Source organism: Petromyzon marinus, chromosome 21, assembly GCF_048934315.1.
Source record: "Petromyzon marinus isolate PM22_M1 ecotype Great Lakes invasive population chromosome 21, UKy_Petmar_22M1.pri1.0, whole genome shotgun sequence".
In the NCBI taxonomy this organism is placed as follows: Eukaryota; Metazoa; Chordata; class Hyperoartia; order Petromyzontiformes; family Petromyzontidae; genus Petromyzon; species Petromyzon marinus.
This window is the reverse complement of record NC_133687.1, coordinates 14,937,412-14,958,473: the sequence shown is the minus strand read 5'-3', so window position 1 is coordinate 14,958,473 and position 21,062 is coordinate 14,937,412. Positions and strand designations below refer to the sequence as shown.

General features: G+C 49.6%; 1 protein-coding gene across 1 annotated transcript; it reads right to left on the bottom strand.

The window, feature by feature from the left end:
* Positions 1–599: 599 nt before the first annotated feature.
* Positions 600–20,125, bottom strand: MTPN (myotrophin). Its single transcript, XM_032958256.2, has 4 exons — positions 19,967–20,125; positions 4,598–4,711; positions 2,499–2,582; positions 600–2,136 (listed from the first exon to the last, which is right to left on the bottom strand). Exons 1-4 carry the CDS (start codon positions 20,036–20,038, stop codon positions 2,050–2,052), a joined length of 357 nt encoding a protein of 118 aa, XP_032814147.1. The 5' UTR covers positions 20,039–20,125; the 3' UTR covers positions 600–2,049.
* Between the last annotated feature and the right edge of the window lie 937 nt (positions 20,126–21,062).

The following is a 21,062-nucleotide window of genomic DNA, read 5'->3' as shown; positions in this document are numbered from 1 at the left end:
CTGATAAATATACCATTGTCTTCGAAACCGACTGGCTTACGCCAGCTACATCCTTCTTCGTGGGCTCGTCTCACCAGACCAGAGAACAGTCCAGAGACAACGCATATATTATCAGAGCAGGTTTGTTTGCATGTTCACCACAAGTACCGTGTGTGGTTAGTGCAGACTTCGATTCCTCGCAAAGGTTCCTATTTGGCGTTGGCACATCTTAACACCGCCTGTTGTTTTGCCAGAAAGGGTAAAAAGCTCTCGTCTTTTTTCATAAAGATCCCCCGTATAGCCTCAAGAGACTGTTGGGGCAAGTGCTGCTAGCGAGCACCTACGAAGGCCGGAATGGCACAAGAGGCGGGTGGCCAGCACCACGCCCGGCCGCCTTTGTCTCCCCCACGCTGATGTCTGCACACCGCACCAGGAGGCCCACGACTGGTTTTAGTTGGGTTATGTTCACCGTCTGTTTTTGTTTCATCGAAGAGCGACACTTTAAAAGGCAAATTCCATCAGCAAAGTTCACCTAGATTCAACTCCTCCATCCAATAACAAGGCAAACGGGAGCGACGGGAACCCTTCGCGGACGCACAACAACAGACGCACCGCAAAAAAACAGTTCAAATTTTAATGCAATCCGACTTTTGCTTTTCCATCATCAACCTCGTGGGGCCACGAACATAACATCACGTGGGTGCGTGCGTGTGCGCGGGAGATTACGATGGAAATCCGTAATTGGCTATAACAAACAAGACAAGTTGGGGGGTAGGCCCCAGGCATCGATCTTTACCCAAGCTCGAGAAACGGCGACTTATGTAGGGGGGGGGGGGCAGAACCTCAGGAATAAGAGAGGGAGTGCGGGAACGTTAGCTGTATTCACGCAAAGCATTAAAACCCGAGGAAGAAGACGTGTTTGTGCAAGCGAGCGGGAATGTGCGCCCGCATTTTTCCTCCCCATCTTCTTCACGCACTGTACTTTGTTTGGAACGCAGAGCATGGAAGTATGGGGAGGAGCGGGGTGCGGGCGTGCGTGTGCGTGCGCGCGCGGAGAGCGGTAGTGCAGTGGTTAGCGTACTGCGCTACAAACTCAGCGACCACAGTTACGCTCACGGTAAACACCAGTGACGGATATCTGAAATGGTGTGTGGACAGGGAGTGTGGTGCTGGCCAACCACTCCCTCGTGTGCCGTGCCGGCCTTCATAGGTGCTCGCTAACAGCACTTGCCTCTAGTTTTTTTTAAGGCTATACGGGGGATCTTTGTCTCTGTCTGCACGCGCGTGTGAGTAGGTGTATAAACATGGACAAAGTCTGCCCCCTTTCTTGCTGCTGCTGCTGCCCAAGACTTGATTTACTCTTTGGGGCCAAGCGCTGCTGCTCGGGAATACCTATTAAGGGGAGCATGACACGCGGGTGGGCCAGGACGGGTGGGCCAGGACGGGTGGGTGGGGGGAAACACCATGCTCACGGAGCCCAACGCTCTCCGAAAACCCTGTGGCTAAAAGTAAAATCACATGGCCTTTCGCACACACAGGGGTCACCACGGGCGATCACAGCGCTCGCTCGCTCGCTCGCCTCGCCAGCCACACTTCCGGCAACCACACCCGGGGCCGTCAAAACCGGGGCGTTTCGCCAACATCGACCGCTCCCGGCAGTCGAGGTGTCGTTTTGTGACCCGAGTCACGCACGCGCGTCGATGCGCGTCGATGCGCACCTGGGCCTGGCGCAGGCGCCACGGTGACGTCGCCGTCGCCGTGGCGAGCGGTGGGTATTGGTTGTTGCGCGAATGTGCGAGCGCTTTATTCCGGGGTGTGCATTAGGGCGCGAGTGCGTACGCAGGGTGCAAAGGTCACGCAACATACCGGCGCCCACCTCCCCGCCCCCATGCGATAGCGTGTAGGAGTTGTGCGGTGTGTACGAGTACCCCCCACGTACCGGACGATGCGTGCGTGTGTGCGTGTGTGCGTGTGTGTGTGTGTGTGTGCGTGTGTGTGTGTGCGTGTGTGTGTGTGTGCGTGTGTGCGTGTGTGCGTGTGTGTGCGTGCGGTAACGCGTGCATGTGGAAGCTACTGCAGCAAGGCTTTGATGTCCTGTCGCTCGGCTGCTTCAAGCGGACTGAGTCCATCTGGCCCTCGGAATGATTTGTCTGCACCCTAGGGATTGGAGAGGAGATACGAGGTTAGAGTGAAGGACATTGGCATTAAAACAGGTGTTAAGATGTTCAAACAACAAACAGATACCCATTGTACTTGCGGCAAAAAACATGCTCTGATAATAAATGCCATTGTCTTCGAAACTGTTTGGCCTACACCAGGGACGGCTTTCTTAGTGGTGAACTGGATGCCTGTTACAAGTTGCCATCTACGGTTTTGCACTCCCTCCCACAGGGGGTCAGGGGTCGCTTGGGCTGCTGGGGGATTGGGACGACGACGACGACGACAACAATGGTGGGAGATTGAGAGAGGGGCCGGACGCGGTCATTACGTACATACATCCATCACAGGTACGGCGGTACCTTCGAGAGGAGGAAGCTCACGCAGCTGGTGTGCCCCTCGTAAATGGAGGCGAGGAGAGGCGTGAGTCCGTGCTTATCCACCGCCTGCACACACCTCCGACGTGCGCGCGTCACAACATCACCGCCCGATTAGCGCGGTTGGCTACGTACGGTGCCAAAGAAGTTCCACGTACACGCAGTCGATGCGCGCGTGTGTTCACTGCGTGCATGTGCGCGTGCTCGATTCGTACGTGCGTGTGTTCAATGCGCGTGTTCAATGCGCGTGTTCAATGCGTGTGTTCAATGCGCGTGTTCAATGCGTGTGTTCAATGCGTGTGTTCAATGCGTGTGTTCAATGCATGTGTTCAATGCGCATCGCAACACCACCGCACGCGCGGTCAGCGCGGCGGCTACGTACGGCGAGAGGCAGTTCGACGTACGTACACCGGCGCAGGCCCGGCACGGAGCACGCGCGGACAAAACCGCCATTCCCATCATGGCAAATAAGCGCCCTCCTTTCTGCCCCTGTGCGCCCAAACGAAATTTACCTTTTGCAATGACGAACTGATTTAATGGATTATCCAACTTAATTTCCGGTTGACTGGTTGAATGAGCCATTGATTTACTTTATAATGAGTTCACTGTTTAATTGAATTGCCTTCTCCGGCTAGATGACCGGTAAATTAACTTTGCAGCTTTAGAACAAAATGATTGATTGTGTGTATGTATGTATAACTAACCAGAACCACTGGACTTATTTATTTACTGGGACAGAATTTGTTTTTAAATTGACTAAATCACTGCTGCATCTGTTCGCCGACTGGACAATGATTGGTCGACTCAAAATCTCACGGTGTGACGGAATTATTGATGAACAAATTACCGAATGAATTACCGAATGATTGCGTGAGAATGTGATCGACTGGTAATGAACTTGCTAACCCCTGACAAGAGGAATTGGATGACAAATTGATTTGACTAAATGGATGAAATATTATTCATATATACGGGCTCACAATCTAACCCAAAGACTGGCTCACAAGCCAGATGATAGATTAGCTTAATCTTTAGAGGTATGCGCATCGGACAATCGTGTGATTAACACCGAGTAATTGTGTGATCGAATTAAGACTTTAATAATTGGGTGATGAGACATTTGCTGGCGATTGCTGCTGCTGCATTGGCAGTGGTGGCACAAACACAATTGGACACAATGTCCTTCTCGTGTGCTATGAAGAAGAGGCCATAATAGAGGTTCTTGTTGGGTTAGATCGCGTAAATATATAAATGTGTCGTTAAAACCCGCCACCACCCGACACAGCCAACTAGTAAGCTTTGTCACGTAAACAGAACGTGGCCAATTCGTCACGAGTACAGCACACCGGTGTGTTGGAGAGCCAAGCCACAACATTTACAATCCGAGTACGACGTTTCGGCAGTAATTACAACTAGCTTCATCAGGCGACGACAGCCAGATTTGTGGAGAAGTCCTCCACCTGTTTCGTTCATTATCCCGAGGCGTAGACGTGGTGACCACGCTTCTGTGCTCGAGCCAACGTACATCATGCATGCGCATTATTCGAGCCCATTGATCTTGTCCTTCCTGTCTATTGTGTGTATTAAAATAGCCGTTCCAACGGTAATCCCTTTTGAAGTATGGTGGCCTGCATAGGCATGCATTTAAACAAGAGGCCATTGCCCATATCGCCACCTCTGATGTATCTTATTTGAAGGAGCGTCACTGGAAGAGTTCTTGAGAATTGTTTTTGTTCATAACGCTTTGTGCGTGACCGACGACTTGTCTGACCGTTGAGGGTGACCAACGAACGTCGACATAAAGATTTTGTCGTTTTTAACCTCGTAACCTCGCTCATTGCCCGACCGCCGTGACGTGTCACAAACGTAAGCGGGCACTGGGGACACGAGCGACTTGTTGTTGGCGGCGGTGGCTAACAAATGACGGGACGACGCCCGACTGCCCCGCTTCAGCGAACAGCTCGGCACAGAACGGCCGAGTCGCCGGCCGCGTGACCGGCCCGAGTGGACGCGTCGCCGGTGGGGCCGACCCGCTGGAAGGCCGGCGGCCCGACAAACGGCGCGTGGGACGGACGCCGCCTTACGTTGACGTCCGCGCCGTTGGACAGCAGGAACTTGAGAATGTCAAGCTGCCCGCTGTCTGCCGCGTAGTGAAGGGGCCGCCTCCCGGCCTCCAGCAGCCGGTTCACATCCGCACCCTGCAGCGCAGACAAATATCGCCCGCGTGGCCTTAACAGGCTGGTCGAGGCAAAGTGCTGTCAGCGAGTTTCACAGATGATGGCCGCCTCGGCACGCGAGGTGGTGGGTGGTCGGCACTGTTGTGTATATATATAGGCCTTTATCCAAAAAATATTAAAAATAATTCTGCCATTTTTGTAATAATCGATAAAATAAATAAATAAAGCACCCTCAAACCCGCCACCTCCCACAAGCACCAAGCATCTGGAGGTCGTAAAAGGCCATTAAATAATAAACTCCGGGGCAAAGGGAGGTTAACGACTATCTGCAAAATCTCCAGATTGCCAAAGGGCAGTTCGCAAACAAATATTCAGAATCACAGGCACAGACACAGAGCACAGGGCAAACGGACATTATAACTGATATATTTCTTTTTGTACAGAAAAAGTTGAAGCTTGGCTATAATAATAAGTCGACATTATAGACTGCAGTATTCCTAATATTATTTCTTATTGTATCTATCTACGTGACTTTACCAAGAGAACCAAAGTACATGAGTTACTGCAATCACGAAAACTGAAGTCCAAACTAAGCGATATCTCTGATCTCGAGAATAAAAAGCACGGATCCCTGGATGCAGACAGGGAGCAAAAAGTTAATAAAACCCTTGAAATACCGGAGGTAACATCTAATGACATTACAAATCTTGGTTAAACATAAACCAAATAATAATCACAAGAGATTAATCCTGGGGTAACTCATTAGAAGTACAAGAAAATAGGTCAAACACACAAGACCAGATAATATGTATTCCATGAAATCAGAGCCTCCCCGTTCCAACAATTTGACACAAACACATGATAGCCATGAATTCGTATGAAAGGTGCGTCCCCTCCCTTAGCAGACGCCACTAAGAGAGGGGTTGGGAGTGCAAACAAACATCAATTTGATGTAAAGCAGCCCGCCCGGGGTCACCAAGAAATTAAAATTGCTTAACACAGAAGTGTTTGAGTGTTTCTTTCCTAAGTTCATGCATAAAAATCTTAATTATAAGAACTGTATCCTGCGGTGAGATTTGAATTTGGAGACCTGATATAAACACACTAATACATAATCAGTAAATGTTAAAGCAAGAATAATTGTATTATACCGATTGATAATACAACCCTAGACAACGAAGCCGAGCTTAATCTAGCATACTTGCACACCTGCATAACTTCATACAACTAATTGTCTTATCCCGATTGATAATACTACCCTCAACAACGAGGTAGAGCCTAATTATCATAGCTGCATACATTAGCATAATTGCACACATTCGCAAAAATACAATTACATCTTAATGATCATAATCTATGCACATAATTACATCAATTAACATAATTTTGGACAACTACACATTTTCCCAAATTTCATTTAATTTTTAGCATTTTCATAAAATTTTCAATACCCAATATATACAACAGCACCACGCCCGACCGCTTTAGTCTCCCCAGTGGCGATGTTTACACACCACACCAGGTACTCATTTGAGGCCGAGTCGACCTAGGGGAGGCTCAGAAACGTTTCAGATGTTCATCACTTGTGGTGACTATGCACACACACACACGTAGACAAACAACCGCTTTTGTCCACTGATCTGTTAAGACCAGGGTGTCAAACAGGCCATGCTCACGTCAGCGGCGCAGCACACGGGCGAGCACCGAGTGCAACATGGCACAGTCGATGCACGCAAGTGCCTGTGCTGCACCCTATGCTCCAATTAACAGTGATGTTATAATACATTACATTCAGCCTCAAGTCATTCGTGTATAACAGTAATTATGCTGCTATTAGCATTGCCATTAACCTCAAAAACTGCAGGTTATTTATGCCCAATAAACCTCGCACCTCTGATTAGCACGGTTGGCTACGTACGGTGCGAAAGAAGTGCAACACACAAACACACAATTATTCAGATTCCTGTATTACATCTTCTCATTTTCTCTATCCCATTGCTGCAGTGTCATTTCCCCTTCTCAGTCAGGGGGCCCCACAATCAGTTGGCTTGCCGTTGCGCTTTTAATACAATTAGCCCCCCCCCCGTCCAACACGTCGTGCAGAAACACCGGGTCAGTCACGGATGGAGAGACACCAGGTCAGTCACGGATGGAGAGACACCAGGTCAGTCACGGATGGAGAGACACCGGGTCGGTCACGGATGGAGAGACACCGGGTCGGTCACGGATGGAGAGACACCGAGTCAGTCACGGATGTAGAGACACCGGGTCGGTCACGGATGGAGAGACACCGGGTCGGTCACGGATGGAGAGACACCGAGTCAGTCACGGATGTAGAGACACCGGGTCGGTCACGGATGTAGAGACACCGGGTCAGTCACGGATGGAGAGACACCGGGTCGGTCACGGATGGAGAGACACCGGGTCGGTCACGGATGGAGAGACACCGGGTCGGTCACGGATGGAGAGACACCGGGTCAGTAATGGATGGAGAGACACCGGGTCAGTCACGGATGTAGAGACACCGGGTCGGTCACGGATGTAGAGACACCGGGTCAGTCACGGATGGAGAGACACCGGGTCGGTCACGGATGGAGAGACACCGGGTCAGTAATGGATGGAGAGACACCGGGTCAGTCACGGATGGAGAGACACCGAGTCAGTCACGGATGGAGAGACACCCGGTCAGTCACGGATGGAGAGACACCGAGTCGGTCACGGATGGAGAGACACCGTGTCAGTAATGGATGGAGAGACACCGTGTCGGTCACAGATGGAGAGACACCGTGTCAGTCACGGATGGAGAGACACCGGGTCAGTCACGGATGGAGAGACACCAGGTCGGTCACAGATGGAGAGAAAGTGCAACCGCAGATCGTCTCAAACGATGCGTTGTGATCACGTTGCGTTCGGAACCAAAAACCAGGTTAGAGTGAGCGACATCAGTGGCATAAACCTATAAATAGCGACAGATTTTTTTTTACAGCCGTTTGTCACGCAGTAAAATCAAAGCTGCTAATGCTCTCACTGCCAACAGCTGGCCCCATGCACACACAACACCTCTTAAGCGGCCCTCACAACCGACGAGCTGGACACAGCGCTCACAGACACCAAGTCTGGGAAGGCCACCGGTATTAAACAAAAACTATTCAACTTTTTTTTATTTTACCAGGTAAGGCCCACTGAGCTACATAGCTCTTTGTCAGAAGCGACCTGGCTATTACAACGTGATAGCTCACACGAAGTGGCTTATCACGTGGAAATGTATAGCAGACAAGTACTCTAAATGCACGTTGCTTCTTAAATGTGCACGGAAAAACTGGAGGACCCGGAAAAATGTTACACGACCACGGGGAGAGAGACACGCACACTCCAAATCTACAGCAGCAGCAGGCGTCAGGGTTGGGATCAAACCCACGGCCTCCTGCACACCAGGCGAGGTAGTTAACATCTCCTAGCCACCATGATGATGATGAGAGAGAGACACGCACACTCCAAATCTACAGCAGCAGGCGTCAGGGTTGGGATCAAACCCACGGCCTCCTGCACACCAGGCGAAGTAGTTAACATCTCCTAGCCACCATGATGATGATGAGAGAGAGACACGCACACTCCAAATCTACAGCAGCAGCAGGCGTCAGGGTTGGGATCAAACCCAGGGCCTCCTGCACACCAGGCGAGGTAGTTAACATCTCCTAGCCGCCATGATGATGATGAGAGAGACACGCACACTCCAAATCTACAGCAGCAGGCGTCAGGGTTGGGATAAAACCCACGGCCTCCTGCATACCAGGCGAGGCAGTTAACATCTCCTAGCCACTGTATTGTTGGCAAGCGCCCAGAAATGCTCCCGGTCTGTTGGATCATCAGGATAGCTTGACGACAACCCATCGTGCCGTCAACGCAAGTCGATGGATGAGGGATTCTCACACGCGACATCCGTACATGGCCAGGTGTCACGTTGCTCGCCGGGCGCGCGATAATTTACTTCGTGGACCGCCTGAATCTATACGCATATTGTTTGGATGAACCCTGCCACAAAGGCTTAGGATCTCTCTCCTTCGACAATCAACACTCCCCCCCCCCGACCCTGCAAGAATGGAACGCCCCAAAGTGCAACTCATGAAACAACCTGGAATTTGCAGCCTCCGGCAGCAGGTGGGACAAGTTGGGGTGAAATAAACCTGTGGAGTTGACCGGTACACGTAATTTAAGAAGCCACTCATTGTTCTGACCTGTGGACAATGCGTGCGGATTGTGTTACTTACGTGTCTGCCACACCTGGCATGGGGGAATTAGCTCGACACAGGGGGGAATCGCCACCAGTCCGTGTGCTACCAACGCCACAAGTCACATTGATCCATTGCTACGTTACTTCTAGGACTCGCAAACAATAACAAGGTGTGTACACAAGAAGGACTTGCTTGCTTTGTCTTCTCAAAGCCTGCCCTGTGTGTGGGGGCTCCCAAGGGATTTCCTAATTATATTCTGTTCGCTAAAGATCATGGCGGATTTCTGTATAGGTTGGTTGACGTGAATAAAAAAACGAACCTTCACTGTGGGGAGAGAGGGGTTTTGTGTTTATAGGGACTCCTTTACTTACGAACGAGGTAGGTTCCAGGTCTGTTCGGAAGTCGATTTATTCATAAGTCCAACTTTACTCCTGTCGATTTCAAACATGTTGTACGGCATGTACACTAAACATGGGGAATGGCTTTAACAGTTGTATAATCGCCTGTAAATGTAGATGCCACTGGTTCTTCACCTTCTGCAGATGGAGATGCCACAAGAAACATCACACTCAGTGGCAGGGAGAAGTGAGAAACTTCAACCACCCCCACCAACCTCCCACCCCCCCACACGCTAGTGTGTGAACAAGAGGCCACTTGAAGGAATCTCGGAGGTAACTCTGTGATGTCCGCTTCTGTGGGCCGTCCTCGAACACGCCGCAGAGTTCCTTCGTGATTCTTGATCTCGTGACGCGGCACCGGCAGCACAACCGCAATAACGTTGGCGACACTTTTTATTGTATGAAAAATATGAATAGGCACTAACCTTTCTGGCAATACAACAGGAGGTGTTAGGAAGATGTTCAAACACCAAACAGAAACCTTTCGCAAGGAACCAAAACTGCAATAACCACACACGGTACTTGTGGTGAGGGTGCAAACAAGCATGCTCTGGTAATTAATATATGGACTGTCTCTGAAACCGATTGTCCTACACCAGAGACCGCCTTCTTTAAGGCCGTGTCTCACTACCAGTGTCAGACCAGAGAATGCCAAATAGCGAACAGTACGAAGAGAATGCACGTATCGGAGCATGTAAGGATGTCTCTGGTGTAGGACAATTAGTTTCAAAGACAACGCAACTATTATCAGAGCATGTTTGTTTGCATGTTCACCATAAGTACGTGTGGTCAGCGCAGACTTGATTCCTAGCAAAAGGTTCCTATCTGGTGTTTGAACATCTAAACGCCCACTGTTTTATTGCCAGAAAGGGTAAAAACCTATTATTATTTTTCATACCGTGACACTGGTAAAAAAAGGGTCCCACGATACATTTGATTTAATTGCTCTAAGAGGAATGTTGTTCGTCATCATCAAGTCACCCCCAGCCCTGCCGACAGTTGTCCCCACCCACCACTACCTACGACTGCAAACAAAGACAAACCCCAGTATAGCTTTCACAGACTATTGGGGCAAGTGGTGTTATAGCGAGCACTTATGAAGGGCAGAACGACGCACGTTAGAAGACAAACGGTGCGATTAAAATGATTTAAATGTGTTCGTCCTGTAAAACCAACTCGGGCTGCAGCATTGTAAATGTTCCACTCGCTATCTTGGCGACCGCCTCTGACCCATGGGTAATAATACACTTTTGCTCCTAAAACAACTGAACATTTGTAGCCACGGTGAAACGTGGTTCAAAAGGCTGAGCCAGTGTGGCCGAGATCCTCCTGCATTTGAATCCGAGCAGCCGCCAGTGATTTTACTGCATTCTCATCAACAGCGGGGATTTTGCCCATCACCGCGGCTTTTTCCCCACTCGTGTTTTCTTATTACACTTGTGAACGACTGCTCACGCGAGGCTGATCCAACGACGCACGAGTACAGACGCCTCTTCCCCACACCACCATATCTTAGCCCAGAGTAGTTCCCTTTGTAAGCGTGCGGCTAGAATTTGCCTAGGAGAGCTTTCACTGTGCGCAATCCACACCGGAGTGATGGACGCGGTCCTGCGGACTTCCCTGGGTGACCTGAACGAAGCGGTGATGAGCGTTCATTTTGCCGCGGCAAAAGCTTGGCCGTTTGAGCGTTCTCCACCTTACGTGCTGTCGGTATACTTTACCGGCACTCCCTTCGCCTTCCATATGGAAAAAAATAACTACTTAGGACAAAAAGGAAGTTGCCAAACATTCCAGGCATGAGGATACAACTGAAAAACACGGTCTTACTACGGGACTCCCTTGGGTGAGGCTTCCCTGTGTAAACATGAACACGGATCTTGCTCAGCAAAATGTCCCCCCCTACCCTCTTACCTGCGTTTGCCATGGCTCTATCAGCTGACACGGCCATTACACGAACACCCTTACAAATAAACGAGGAATGGACAGGCCCACCACCTCCTGCCCGCCCCCCCTTATGGGATATAAGCAAGGTACATATAGAGAGGGAGCATGGTACAAGTGTAACGTGTCGTACTTTCGTGCAACAAATGTCAAGTAAGGGCAAAGAGTGGTATTGCGCAACGCTGGAAAATCCCACAACTTCTGAGGACAATTGAACCAAGATGTACTGTTGAAGCAGGAAGCAAGTGCTAAAAGCCCTCCTAAGTTTCTGAATCATTTACTGAATGACACGATAGTTTAATTTATTATCAATTATGTTCAAGTTGATTGTGTTGAACAAGGCGAGAAGTCGATGGAAGGATGAAATTGCCCCGCGGCACAAAAATCAAAACAAATAAAGTACAGCAAGTGTTGTTGATAACCAGAATTGAGGTTTTTGGTACACTAAAACAAATGAAGGAAAACAATTAATTAAAGACAACACCCATGAAAAAACACAAAAAGCAGGCATGCTAAGGACAGGTACACTATAAACTCGTTTAAGATATTTATTTAACCAGGTAAGGCCCCACTGAACTATAGAGCACTTATTCTTTGGGTCTTTCGGTAAAGTCACGTGCATAGGTTCAACGAAAATAACAAAAAATAACCAAATAAAGCGTTCGTCATCAGGAAGTGCTCTTCCTGATGACGACCGCTTGTGTTGCAATCGAAACGTCGTAGTTTTTTGTTATTTTCTTTTCATCTATCTACGTAACTTTACCGAAAGACCCAAAGAATATGAATTCCTGCAGTCACGAAAGCTTCAAGTCAACATTTATAGAGCACTTTTTCAGAAGCGACCAGGCCTCAAATTCTATTCTATTTTGCATTTATAAAGCACCTTTCGCCAAAAGGCGCTTGACAATGCGTGCCGACTATGTGAGCTGAAATTATAACTAAACGATGTGGCTTATCATCCCGTACAAATGTAAGAGCGGCCAAACACACACTAGGGTGCAGGCTAAACGGGGTTGTTTTCCAACGCAAGGTTGCAGCTTCATTATCGAGCAGGGTGATTGGAATTACGCGATGTCTCTGCATTAATGATATATTCAGGTGTATGGAAAAAAAATATCACATTAATCAATAACTCTGCCTTAAAAAGGAAAAATATATTATTTATTATAGGTGCCAATTCTGACACTTTTATGTGCTCCAAAGCACGGGGATTGCCCAAAATGTCACGGACGACATTGCTTCTCCTTCCGTGGCAGTGTTTACTGATGAGCGCGTCGAGGTTTTTGATGTTTGTGCACCACTACCAACGAAGAATCGCAAAATAATGAACGCAAATGTATGGGAGTAGCGTCACTCGCTGGGGGCCAACACAATTCACCGTATCTCTCTTTTTGTAAGTAGATTGTTTTTTTCACTTCTGGAACTCTTGGCAGTAGAGTCGAGAACATGCGGATTATGATCATCTCAAAATAAGAAATGTGTTTACGCTGCGAGGAATTTAATCACTGCTCCATTTCACACATGCGCGTCGCTGCCAGGAAACAAGTTGGCCTGTTTCCCCACACCGCTGCCATCTGCCCCAATGTAGTGAAAGAGGAGAGTGATGAGACATGAGAGTATTCATTAACAGTAGACCCCTCATAGGTGTAAGATCCTTTGGGGGAAAGAGCATTCCGATAATGGGCGAGAACTGGAAAACTACATAGAACTAATAAATAAATATGCACTAATGTTGGACTTCTTTCGTAGCCAACCGTGCTATTTGGAGGTGCGGGGGAAGGACAACTAAACATTACCTGACATTTTTTATTTAAAGTTTTCGTGACTGCAGGGATTCATATTCTTGGTTCTTTCGGTACAATCACGTGACTTTACCGAAAGAACCAAGAATATTACCTGACATCTGTGAAAAAAGACCTTAATAGCACATCGGATCTTCCAGTCTAAAAAAATATTCTGATTATGATAATTAAACGAATTATTTGGTGCTGCTGGCAGTGGGTGTACAAGCACAATTAACAAACAATGCACCGCATTGGTCCATAGTGCGGCCTTAAAAAAATATAACAGGCAAAGACGGGCAATTGCCAGAAACTACGAATGTATTGAGCCTTTTCATTATCACGAGTTCACTTAATGAAATATTACGAACATCTTTATTAAGCCATAATATAGGTATTCTTAGGGATGATATTGGTCGTGAAAGCCTAAGTGTTATCTTTATTAAGTTTCAACCAAGACGTTTTATTAGCGTGGAGAAACTTCATCATAAAAAACCCATTTATGAATAAAATATTTCCACTTCAATAAACCTTCACAAGTCACTGTCGTGTAGTATGTTCCGAGCCACCTTCCCCATGAAGCAGACTCTGAAGGCTTCACTGCATGTGTGGAATGCTGAAGATCGTTTCTGACTGGCTGGCTTCAAGGATGTATACCGATTTTGTTTACTCGTAAGGTCTTCTTTGACCGAATACCGCCTCGATGCAGCAAAGACGCTCAAGTGCCCTGTAGACCCGAGCAGCTATAATAATAATCATGCAATTTGTAACGCAGCCACAATATTTCACAGACATAATTGACCGTGACTCTGTGGCACGAAGCTCAGTGTCACTAGAAAATCTAGGCGACTGAGGTGCGGGGCCTTTAAGTGTCTCTTAAAAGCACCGAACCTTATACAGTGCACACATTAAACAGGCAATTTCCCTGTAATTGAGCAATAAGATCTGGACATGCTGGTCGACTGGCCTCCTTCTGGCTGGTGATTAGCTCTATTGATCGATGCACACAGCACTTGCTGGATTGCACGACATCACAGCGATAGACTAATCCGCTACTCCGGACGAGGGTTATCTTCTGGCCTGACCACCTGAATGTGAAATTGTAGTTGTTGCTCGGCCATCGAACATCAGCCAATACGAACGAAGACAGCACTCGCTTTCGCTTAACGTATTTGCAGGGGAAAAAGTGGCAGACGCTTCGAGCAAAATTATTTTTCAAGGCGGCGGGGATGAGGGGCTTGGTCGTGAATGAGCGTGCTGGCGGGTATAAACACGGTTCCGCTCGCTCTCAAAATGCCACGGCTCTGTTATTTAATTGTTGTAAACGTTACAGTTCTTTTTGGTTTCAACTGCAGCCCGCAGCGTAGGCGGGTCCGCTCCGTGGCGGCGAGATCATAGCACGATTGCTGCTCCCGGGCGGTGTGGTGAGCCATCGGTGGGCGATCGTCATCCGACTCGAGGGATATCCCAGCAAATACGCAAACGCCAAGCAACTTTGCACTCGCACGCTTTACCGGGATGCGATACGATTTGGCATTGTGACGTGACGTTGGGTCTACGCGATGCCATCGTGAGATGCGGTGATGACTGTGAGGCGACGGGGGATGGTTGTGAGGTTACCATGAATCCAATCTTTAGTACCAACGAGTGAACAATACTATTTGGGGGGGGGGGGGGCTGGTTTGAGAAATCGATTTAACCCCTTCAAACAACTATCCCACGCGAGACCAGCACAAACTTAATCATGTCCTAGATTTTGGCAACCTTTTTCAATCCACTGTTCATCTACGCAGTGTCAGTCGTGGGTGTTTTTTGACCACACTTCATCAAGCTGGTCAGTTCAGGTTAAGTAAGGCAAGCGAGGCAGGGGGTGGGGATGGGACAGCATCGTCCCCTTCACCAACCCACACCGACTCTAGCCGTGGCTGGGTATCGAACTCAGCCGGGTTCATTCATAGCGCCGTGTTTTAGACCACCGAGGCAGTGAGCGAGAAGGAAGACTGTACAGTAGTTCTGTTTTCGAATCAATGACGCAGATTACGTGGAGTGGATGCCGTCGGGAAATTTTGTGGGCAGCACACGGCACAGTGGAACCAAAACCCACTGCTCTAACCCGCAACGTGAACCGTTCCCACGTCCATACTCCCCGCATTCTCCAACCCGCGCTTGACACAAGCCTCGTGAAGTAAAAGCCAACGAGAGTGAGTTTCGTCGCGCGCTCGTCGGCCTTGGAAGGCGTCTTCGTGAGTCGCCCGTGTGGCGGTAAGGGCCCGGGGCCCCCGCCGTCGCCGCACCTCCCATGAGCACGGTTGTCCAAGCACGGCGCGAAAGAAGTTCAACACGCATACGTACAGTTGCCAGTTATTAAAACTAAACTATTTTCATGTTACCAGGCAAAGGCCCACTGAGCTATAATCTTCTGTTTCAGAAGCGACCTGGCCACAAACATCTCAACGAAGTTGGCTTATCGTGTGGAAATTTATCGCGGAGCAAATAACTTCGAAAATTTAAACGCATGTTTCTAAATGTGGTTGCCCATTAAAAACTGCACTGGACGAGCAGCGTTACCTTTTAGGGCCACGCACGGTGTGACTGACTGACGGGAGGGTTTCTAGGGCCACGCACGGTGTGACTGACGGGAGGGTTTCTAGGGCCACGCACGGTGTGACTGACGGGAGGGTTTCTAGGGCCACGCACGGTGTGACTGACTGACGGGAGGGTTTCTAGGGCCACGCACGGTGTGACTGACGGGAGGGTTTCTAGGGCCACGCACGGTGTGACTGACGGGAGGATTGCTAGGGCCACGCACGGTGTGACTGACTGACGGGAGGGTTTCTAGGGCCACGCACAGTGTGACTGACTGACGGGAGGGTTGCTAGGGCCACGCACGGTGTGCCTGACGGGAGGGTTTCTAGGGCCACGCACGGTGTGACTGACGGGAGGGTTTTGGTTATCACGCCTCAAGTTTTGAAAAGACTCTTGCCTGCATCTCACCATCTTGGTTCAGGGTGCCACCCACCAGATGCCCCCCCCCGGGTGCCCACCCACCAGATGCCCCCCCCCCCCGGGTGCCCACCCACCAGATGCCCCACCCCCTCCCCTCTCTCGCCATCCACACCACGGACACAGGTCGTGTGGCGATGCCACCACCACTAACTACTCACTGCAAGCAGTGCACAGGCAAAGTTAACGTAGAAACCTCCACGCGTGAGTCAACAATAATAATGAATCACTAACACTGTAACACTGTGGCCTCGAAGAGAAAAGTAAAATACTACAGCTGACGTTTCGGGTGATGGCCCTTCTTCATCGCACAATAGGATGCCAGGGAGAAAGCAGATAATAGTCGAGAGATTTCACTTGCACCATTGGGCCTGATGAGAATTAAAAAAATATATATTTCCTGATGAGTAATTCGGAAGTTCACCAAAAATGTTTCAAACCGCACAGTGTGTATTCGTCAACAAACACTGTAGCCTTAAAATAAAATAAAAACATAATTGGCGACACTTTGGGTATACAGACGTTCTTTCCTTCGTCGTGAGCCCACAGGCCGAGGCAAGAGAAGAAGAGTCGATGACTCGGGGATAGACGAGGGGGCGAACAGGAGGAGGCGGACACTTGTTTCTTCTCACTCTGTGTTTCTTCTCACTCTGTGTTTCTTCTCACTCTGTGTGTTTCTACTCACCGTGTTTCTTCTCACCCTGTGTGTTTCTCACTCTGTGTGTTTCTTCTCACTCTGTGTGTTTCTCCTCACTCTGTGTTTCTTCTCACTCTGTGTGTTTCTCCTCTGTGTTTCTTCTCACTCTGTGTGTTTCTACTCACTCTGTGTGTTTCTACTCACTCTGTGTTTCTACTCACCGTGTTTCTTCTCACCCTGTGTTTCTCACTCTGTGTGTTTCTTCTCACTCTGTGTGTTTCTACTCACCGTGTTTCTCCTCACTCTGTGTGTTTCTCCTCACTCTGCGTTTCTCCTCACTCTGTGTTTCTCCTCACTCTGTGTTTCTCACTCTGTGTGCGTTTCTCACTCTGTGTTTCTTCTCACTCTGTTTCTCACTGTGTGTTTCTTCTCACTGTGTGTTTCTTCTCACTGTGTTTCTCCTCACTGTGTGTTTCATCTCACTCTGAGTGTTTCTCCTCACTCTGTGTTTCTTCTCAGTGTTTCTTCTCACTGTGTGTTTCTTCTCACTGTGTGTTTCGTCTCACTCTGTGTGTTTCGTCTCACTCTGTGTGTTTCGTCTCACTCTGTGTGTTTCTTCTCACTCTGTGTGTTTCTTCTCACTCTGTGTGTTTCTTCTCACTCTGTGTGTTTCTTCTCACTCTGTGTGTTTCTTCTCACTCTGTGTTTCTCCTCACTCTGTGTTTCTCCTCACTCTGTGTTTCTCCTCACTCTGTGTTTCTCCTCACTCTGTGTTTCTCCTCACTCTGTGTTTCTCCTCACTCTGTTTCTCCTCACTCTGTTTCTCCTCACTCTGTGTTTCTCCTCACTCTGTGTGTTTCTCCTCACTCTGTGTGTTTCTCCTCACTCTGTGTTTCTCCTCACTCTGTGTTTCTCCTCACCCTGTGTGTGTTTCTCACTCTGTGTGTTTCTTCTCACTCTGTGTGTTTATAAACAGTGCAGCATCACCGTCTCGCAGCCAGGTACAGTAGTGGCGGTCCAGATGTCTTGTGACACCCTCACCAAATCAATCGACCGCCCTAAAAAATTTTTGCCTTCGCGTATTCATTTCTGTTTTAAATAACCACCTTACTTTAATTAATAAATATAAACATTCGGTTTGGGAGGATTAAACGTGGGTCACAAGACATCTGGACCAGCCCTGCACAACGCCTGCGAGTTACCCTACGCAACATGGCGGCCACCCGCTGACCCATCGCCATTGTAGAGGCCATGGCTGTGGGCGGGGCACCGCGGATCACGGTGATGATGATGTGGTGATGGTGATGATGGTGGTGGTGATGATGATGGTGGTGGTGATGATGGTGGTGGTGATGATGATGGTGGTGATGATGATGGTGGTGATGATGATGGTGTGGTGATGATGATGGTGTGGTGATGGTGGTGTGGTGATGGTGGTGATGATGATGGTGGTGATGGTGGTGGTGATGATGGTGGTGGTGGTGATGATGGTGGTGATGGTGATGATGATGGTGATGGTGGTGGTGATGATGGTGTGGTGATGGTGGTGATGATGATGATGGTGGTGATGGTGGTGGTGATGATGGTGGTGATGATGATGGTGATGATGGTGTGATGGTGTGATGATGATGATGGTGGTGATGGTGGTGATGATGGTGGTGATGGTGGTGGTGATGATGGTGATGATGGTGTGGTGATGGTGGTGTGGTGGTGATGGTGGTGATGGTGGTGGTGATGGTGGTGGTGATGATGGTGTGGTGATGGTGGTGTGGTGGTGATGATGGTGATGATGGTGTGGTGATGGTGGTGTGGTGGTGGTGATGATGGTGGTGGTGATGATGGTGATGATGATGGTGATGATGGTGGTGGTGATGTGGTGGTGATGGTGGTGTGGTAGTGTTGATGGTGGTGATGATGGTGATGGTGGTGATGATGGTGGTGGTGATGGTGGTGGTGATGGTGGTGTGGTAGTGTTGATGGTGGTGATGATGATGGTGATGATGGTGATGATGGTGGTGATGATGGTGTGGTAGTGTTGATGGTGCGGTAGTGGTGATGGTGATGGCGGTGATGATGGTGATGATGTTGATGATGGTGGTGTGGTAGTGTAAGCGGTCCCGAGTTCGATTCCCCGCTCAGGGCCCTAACACCGATGACGGTTCTCTTGAACCGGTCCTGGGCCTGTCTGCCTCAAAACGAGTGCCGGGTGCGATGGTGTAAACATTGGCGCTTAGGGAGACAAAGGCGGCCGGGCGTGGTCGCTTCTGCCCCCCCCAATTGTTGTACCGTGCCGTTCTTCACAGGTGCTACATCGTGTGTGTGGGTCTGTGTGTGTGTGTCTCTGTGTGTGTGTGTCTCTGTGTGTGTGTGGGTCTCTGTGTGTGTGGGTCTCTGTGTGTGTGGGTCTCTGTGTGTGTGTGTGGGTCTCCGTGTGTGTGTGGGTCTCTGTGTGTGTGTGTGTGTCTCTGTGTGTGTGGGTCTCTGTGTGTGTGGGTCTCTGTGTGTGTGGGTCTCTGTGTGTGTGGGTCTCTGTGTGTGTGGGTCTCTGTGTGTGTGTGGGGAAGGGTGTGTGGGTCTCTGTGTGTGTGTGGGGAAGGGTGTGTGGGTCTCTGTGTGTGTGTGGGTCTCTGTGTGTGTGTGGGTCTCTGTGTGTGTGTGGGTCTCTGTGTGTGTGTGGGTCTCTGTGTGTGTGTGGGTCTCTGTGTGTGTGTGGGTCTCTGTGTGTGTGTGGGTCTCTGTGTGTGTGGGGGTCTCTGTGTGTGTGTGGGGGTCTCTGTGTGTGGGGGGAAGGGTGTGTGGGTCTCTGTGTGTGGGGGTCTCTGTGTGTGGGGGTCTCTGTGTGTGGGGGTCTCTGTGTGTGGGGGTCTCTGTGTGTGTGGGTCTCTGTGTGTGTGGGTCTCTGTGTGTGTGGGTCTCTGTGTGTGTGGGGGTCTGTGTGTGTGTGAGGGTCTCTGTGTGTGTGGGTCTCTGTGTGTGGGTGGGTCTGTGTGTGTGTGTGGGTCTGTGTGTGTGTGTGGGTCTCTGTGTGTGTGTGTGGGTCTCTGTGTGTGGGGGTCTCTGTGTGCGTGGGGGTCTCTGTGTGCGTGGGTCTCTGTGTGTGTGGGGGTCTCTGTGTGTGTGGGGAGAAGGGTGTGTGTGGGTCTCTGTGTGTGTGGGTCTCTGTGTGTGTGTGGGTCTCTGTGTGTGTGGAGGGAAGGTGTGTGGGTCTCTGTGTGTGTGGGTCTCTGTGTGTGAGGGTCTCTGTGCGCGTGTGGGGGGGATTATTTGATGGCGCCGCGGATTACCTGCGTCACCATGTCTCGCACCACGTCCAGGTCGCCGTTCTTGAGCGCCCACATGAAGTCCTTGTCGCCCATGGCGCTGCCTGGGCCCAGACGCTGAGCAGCGAGCGGCAGAGCGAGAGAGGCTGTGTGTGTGGGGTGGTGGTGGGTGGGGTGGTGGTGGGTGGGTGACGCCGCCTCGCCCACACCCACAAAGAGCCTTCGCCACGCCCAACACTATTAGCATGGTCCTTGCCCACTGAATTACCATGGTCCTTGCCCACTTAATTAACATGGTCCTTGCCCACTGAATTAACATGGTCCTTGCCCACTGAATTACCATGGTCCTTGCCCACTGAATTAACATGGTCCTTGCCCACTGAATTAACATGGCCCTTCCCACTGAATTAACATGGTCCTTGCCCACTGAATTACCATGGTCCTTGCCCACTTAATTAGCATGATCCTTGCCCACTGAATTAACATGGTCCTTGCCCACTGAATTAACATGGTCCTTGCCCACTGAATTAACATGGTCCTTGCCCACTGAATTAACATGGTCCTTGCCCACTGAATTAACATGGTCCTTGCCCACTTAATTAGCATGGTCCTTGCCCACTGAATTACCATGGTCCTTGCCCACTTAATTAGCATGGTCCTTGCCCACTGAATTAACATGGTCCTTGCCCACTGAATTAACATGGTCCTTGCCCACTGAATTAACATGGCCCTTCCCACTGAATTAACATGGTCCTTGCCCACTGAATTACCATGGTCCTTGCCCACTGAATTAACATGGTCCTTGCCCACTGAATTACCATGGTCCTTGCCCACTTAATTAGCATGGTCCTTGCCCACTGAATTAACATGGTCCTTGCCCACTTAATTAGCATGGTCCTTGCCCACTGAATTAACATGGTCCTTGCCCACTGAATTACCATGGTCCTTGCCCACTTAATTAGCATGGTCCTTGCCCACTGAATTAACATGGTCCTTGCCCACTTAATTAGCATGGTCCTTGCCCACTGAATTAACATGGTCCTTGCCCACTGAATTAACATGGCCCTTCCCACTGAATTAACATGGTCCTTGCCCACTGAATTAACATGGTCCTTGCCCA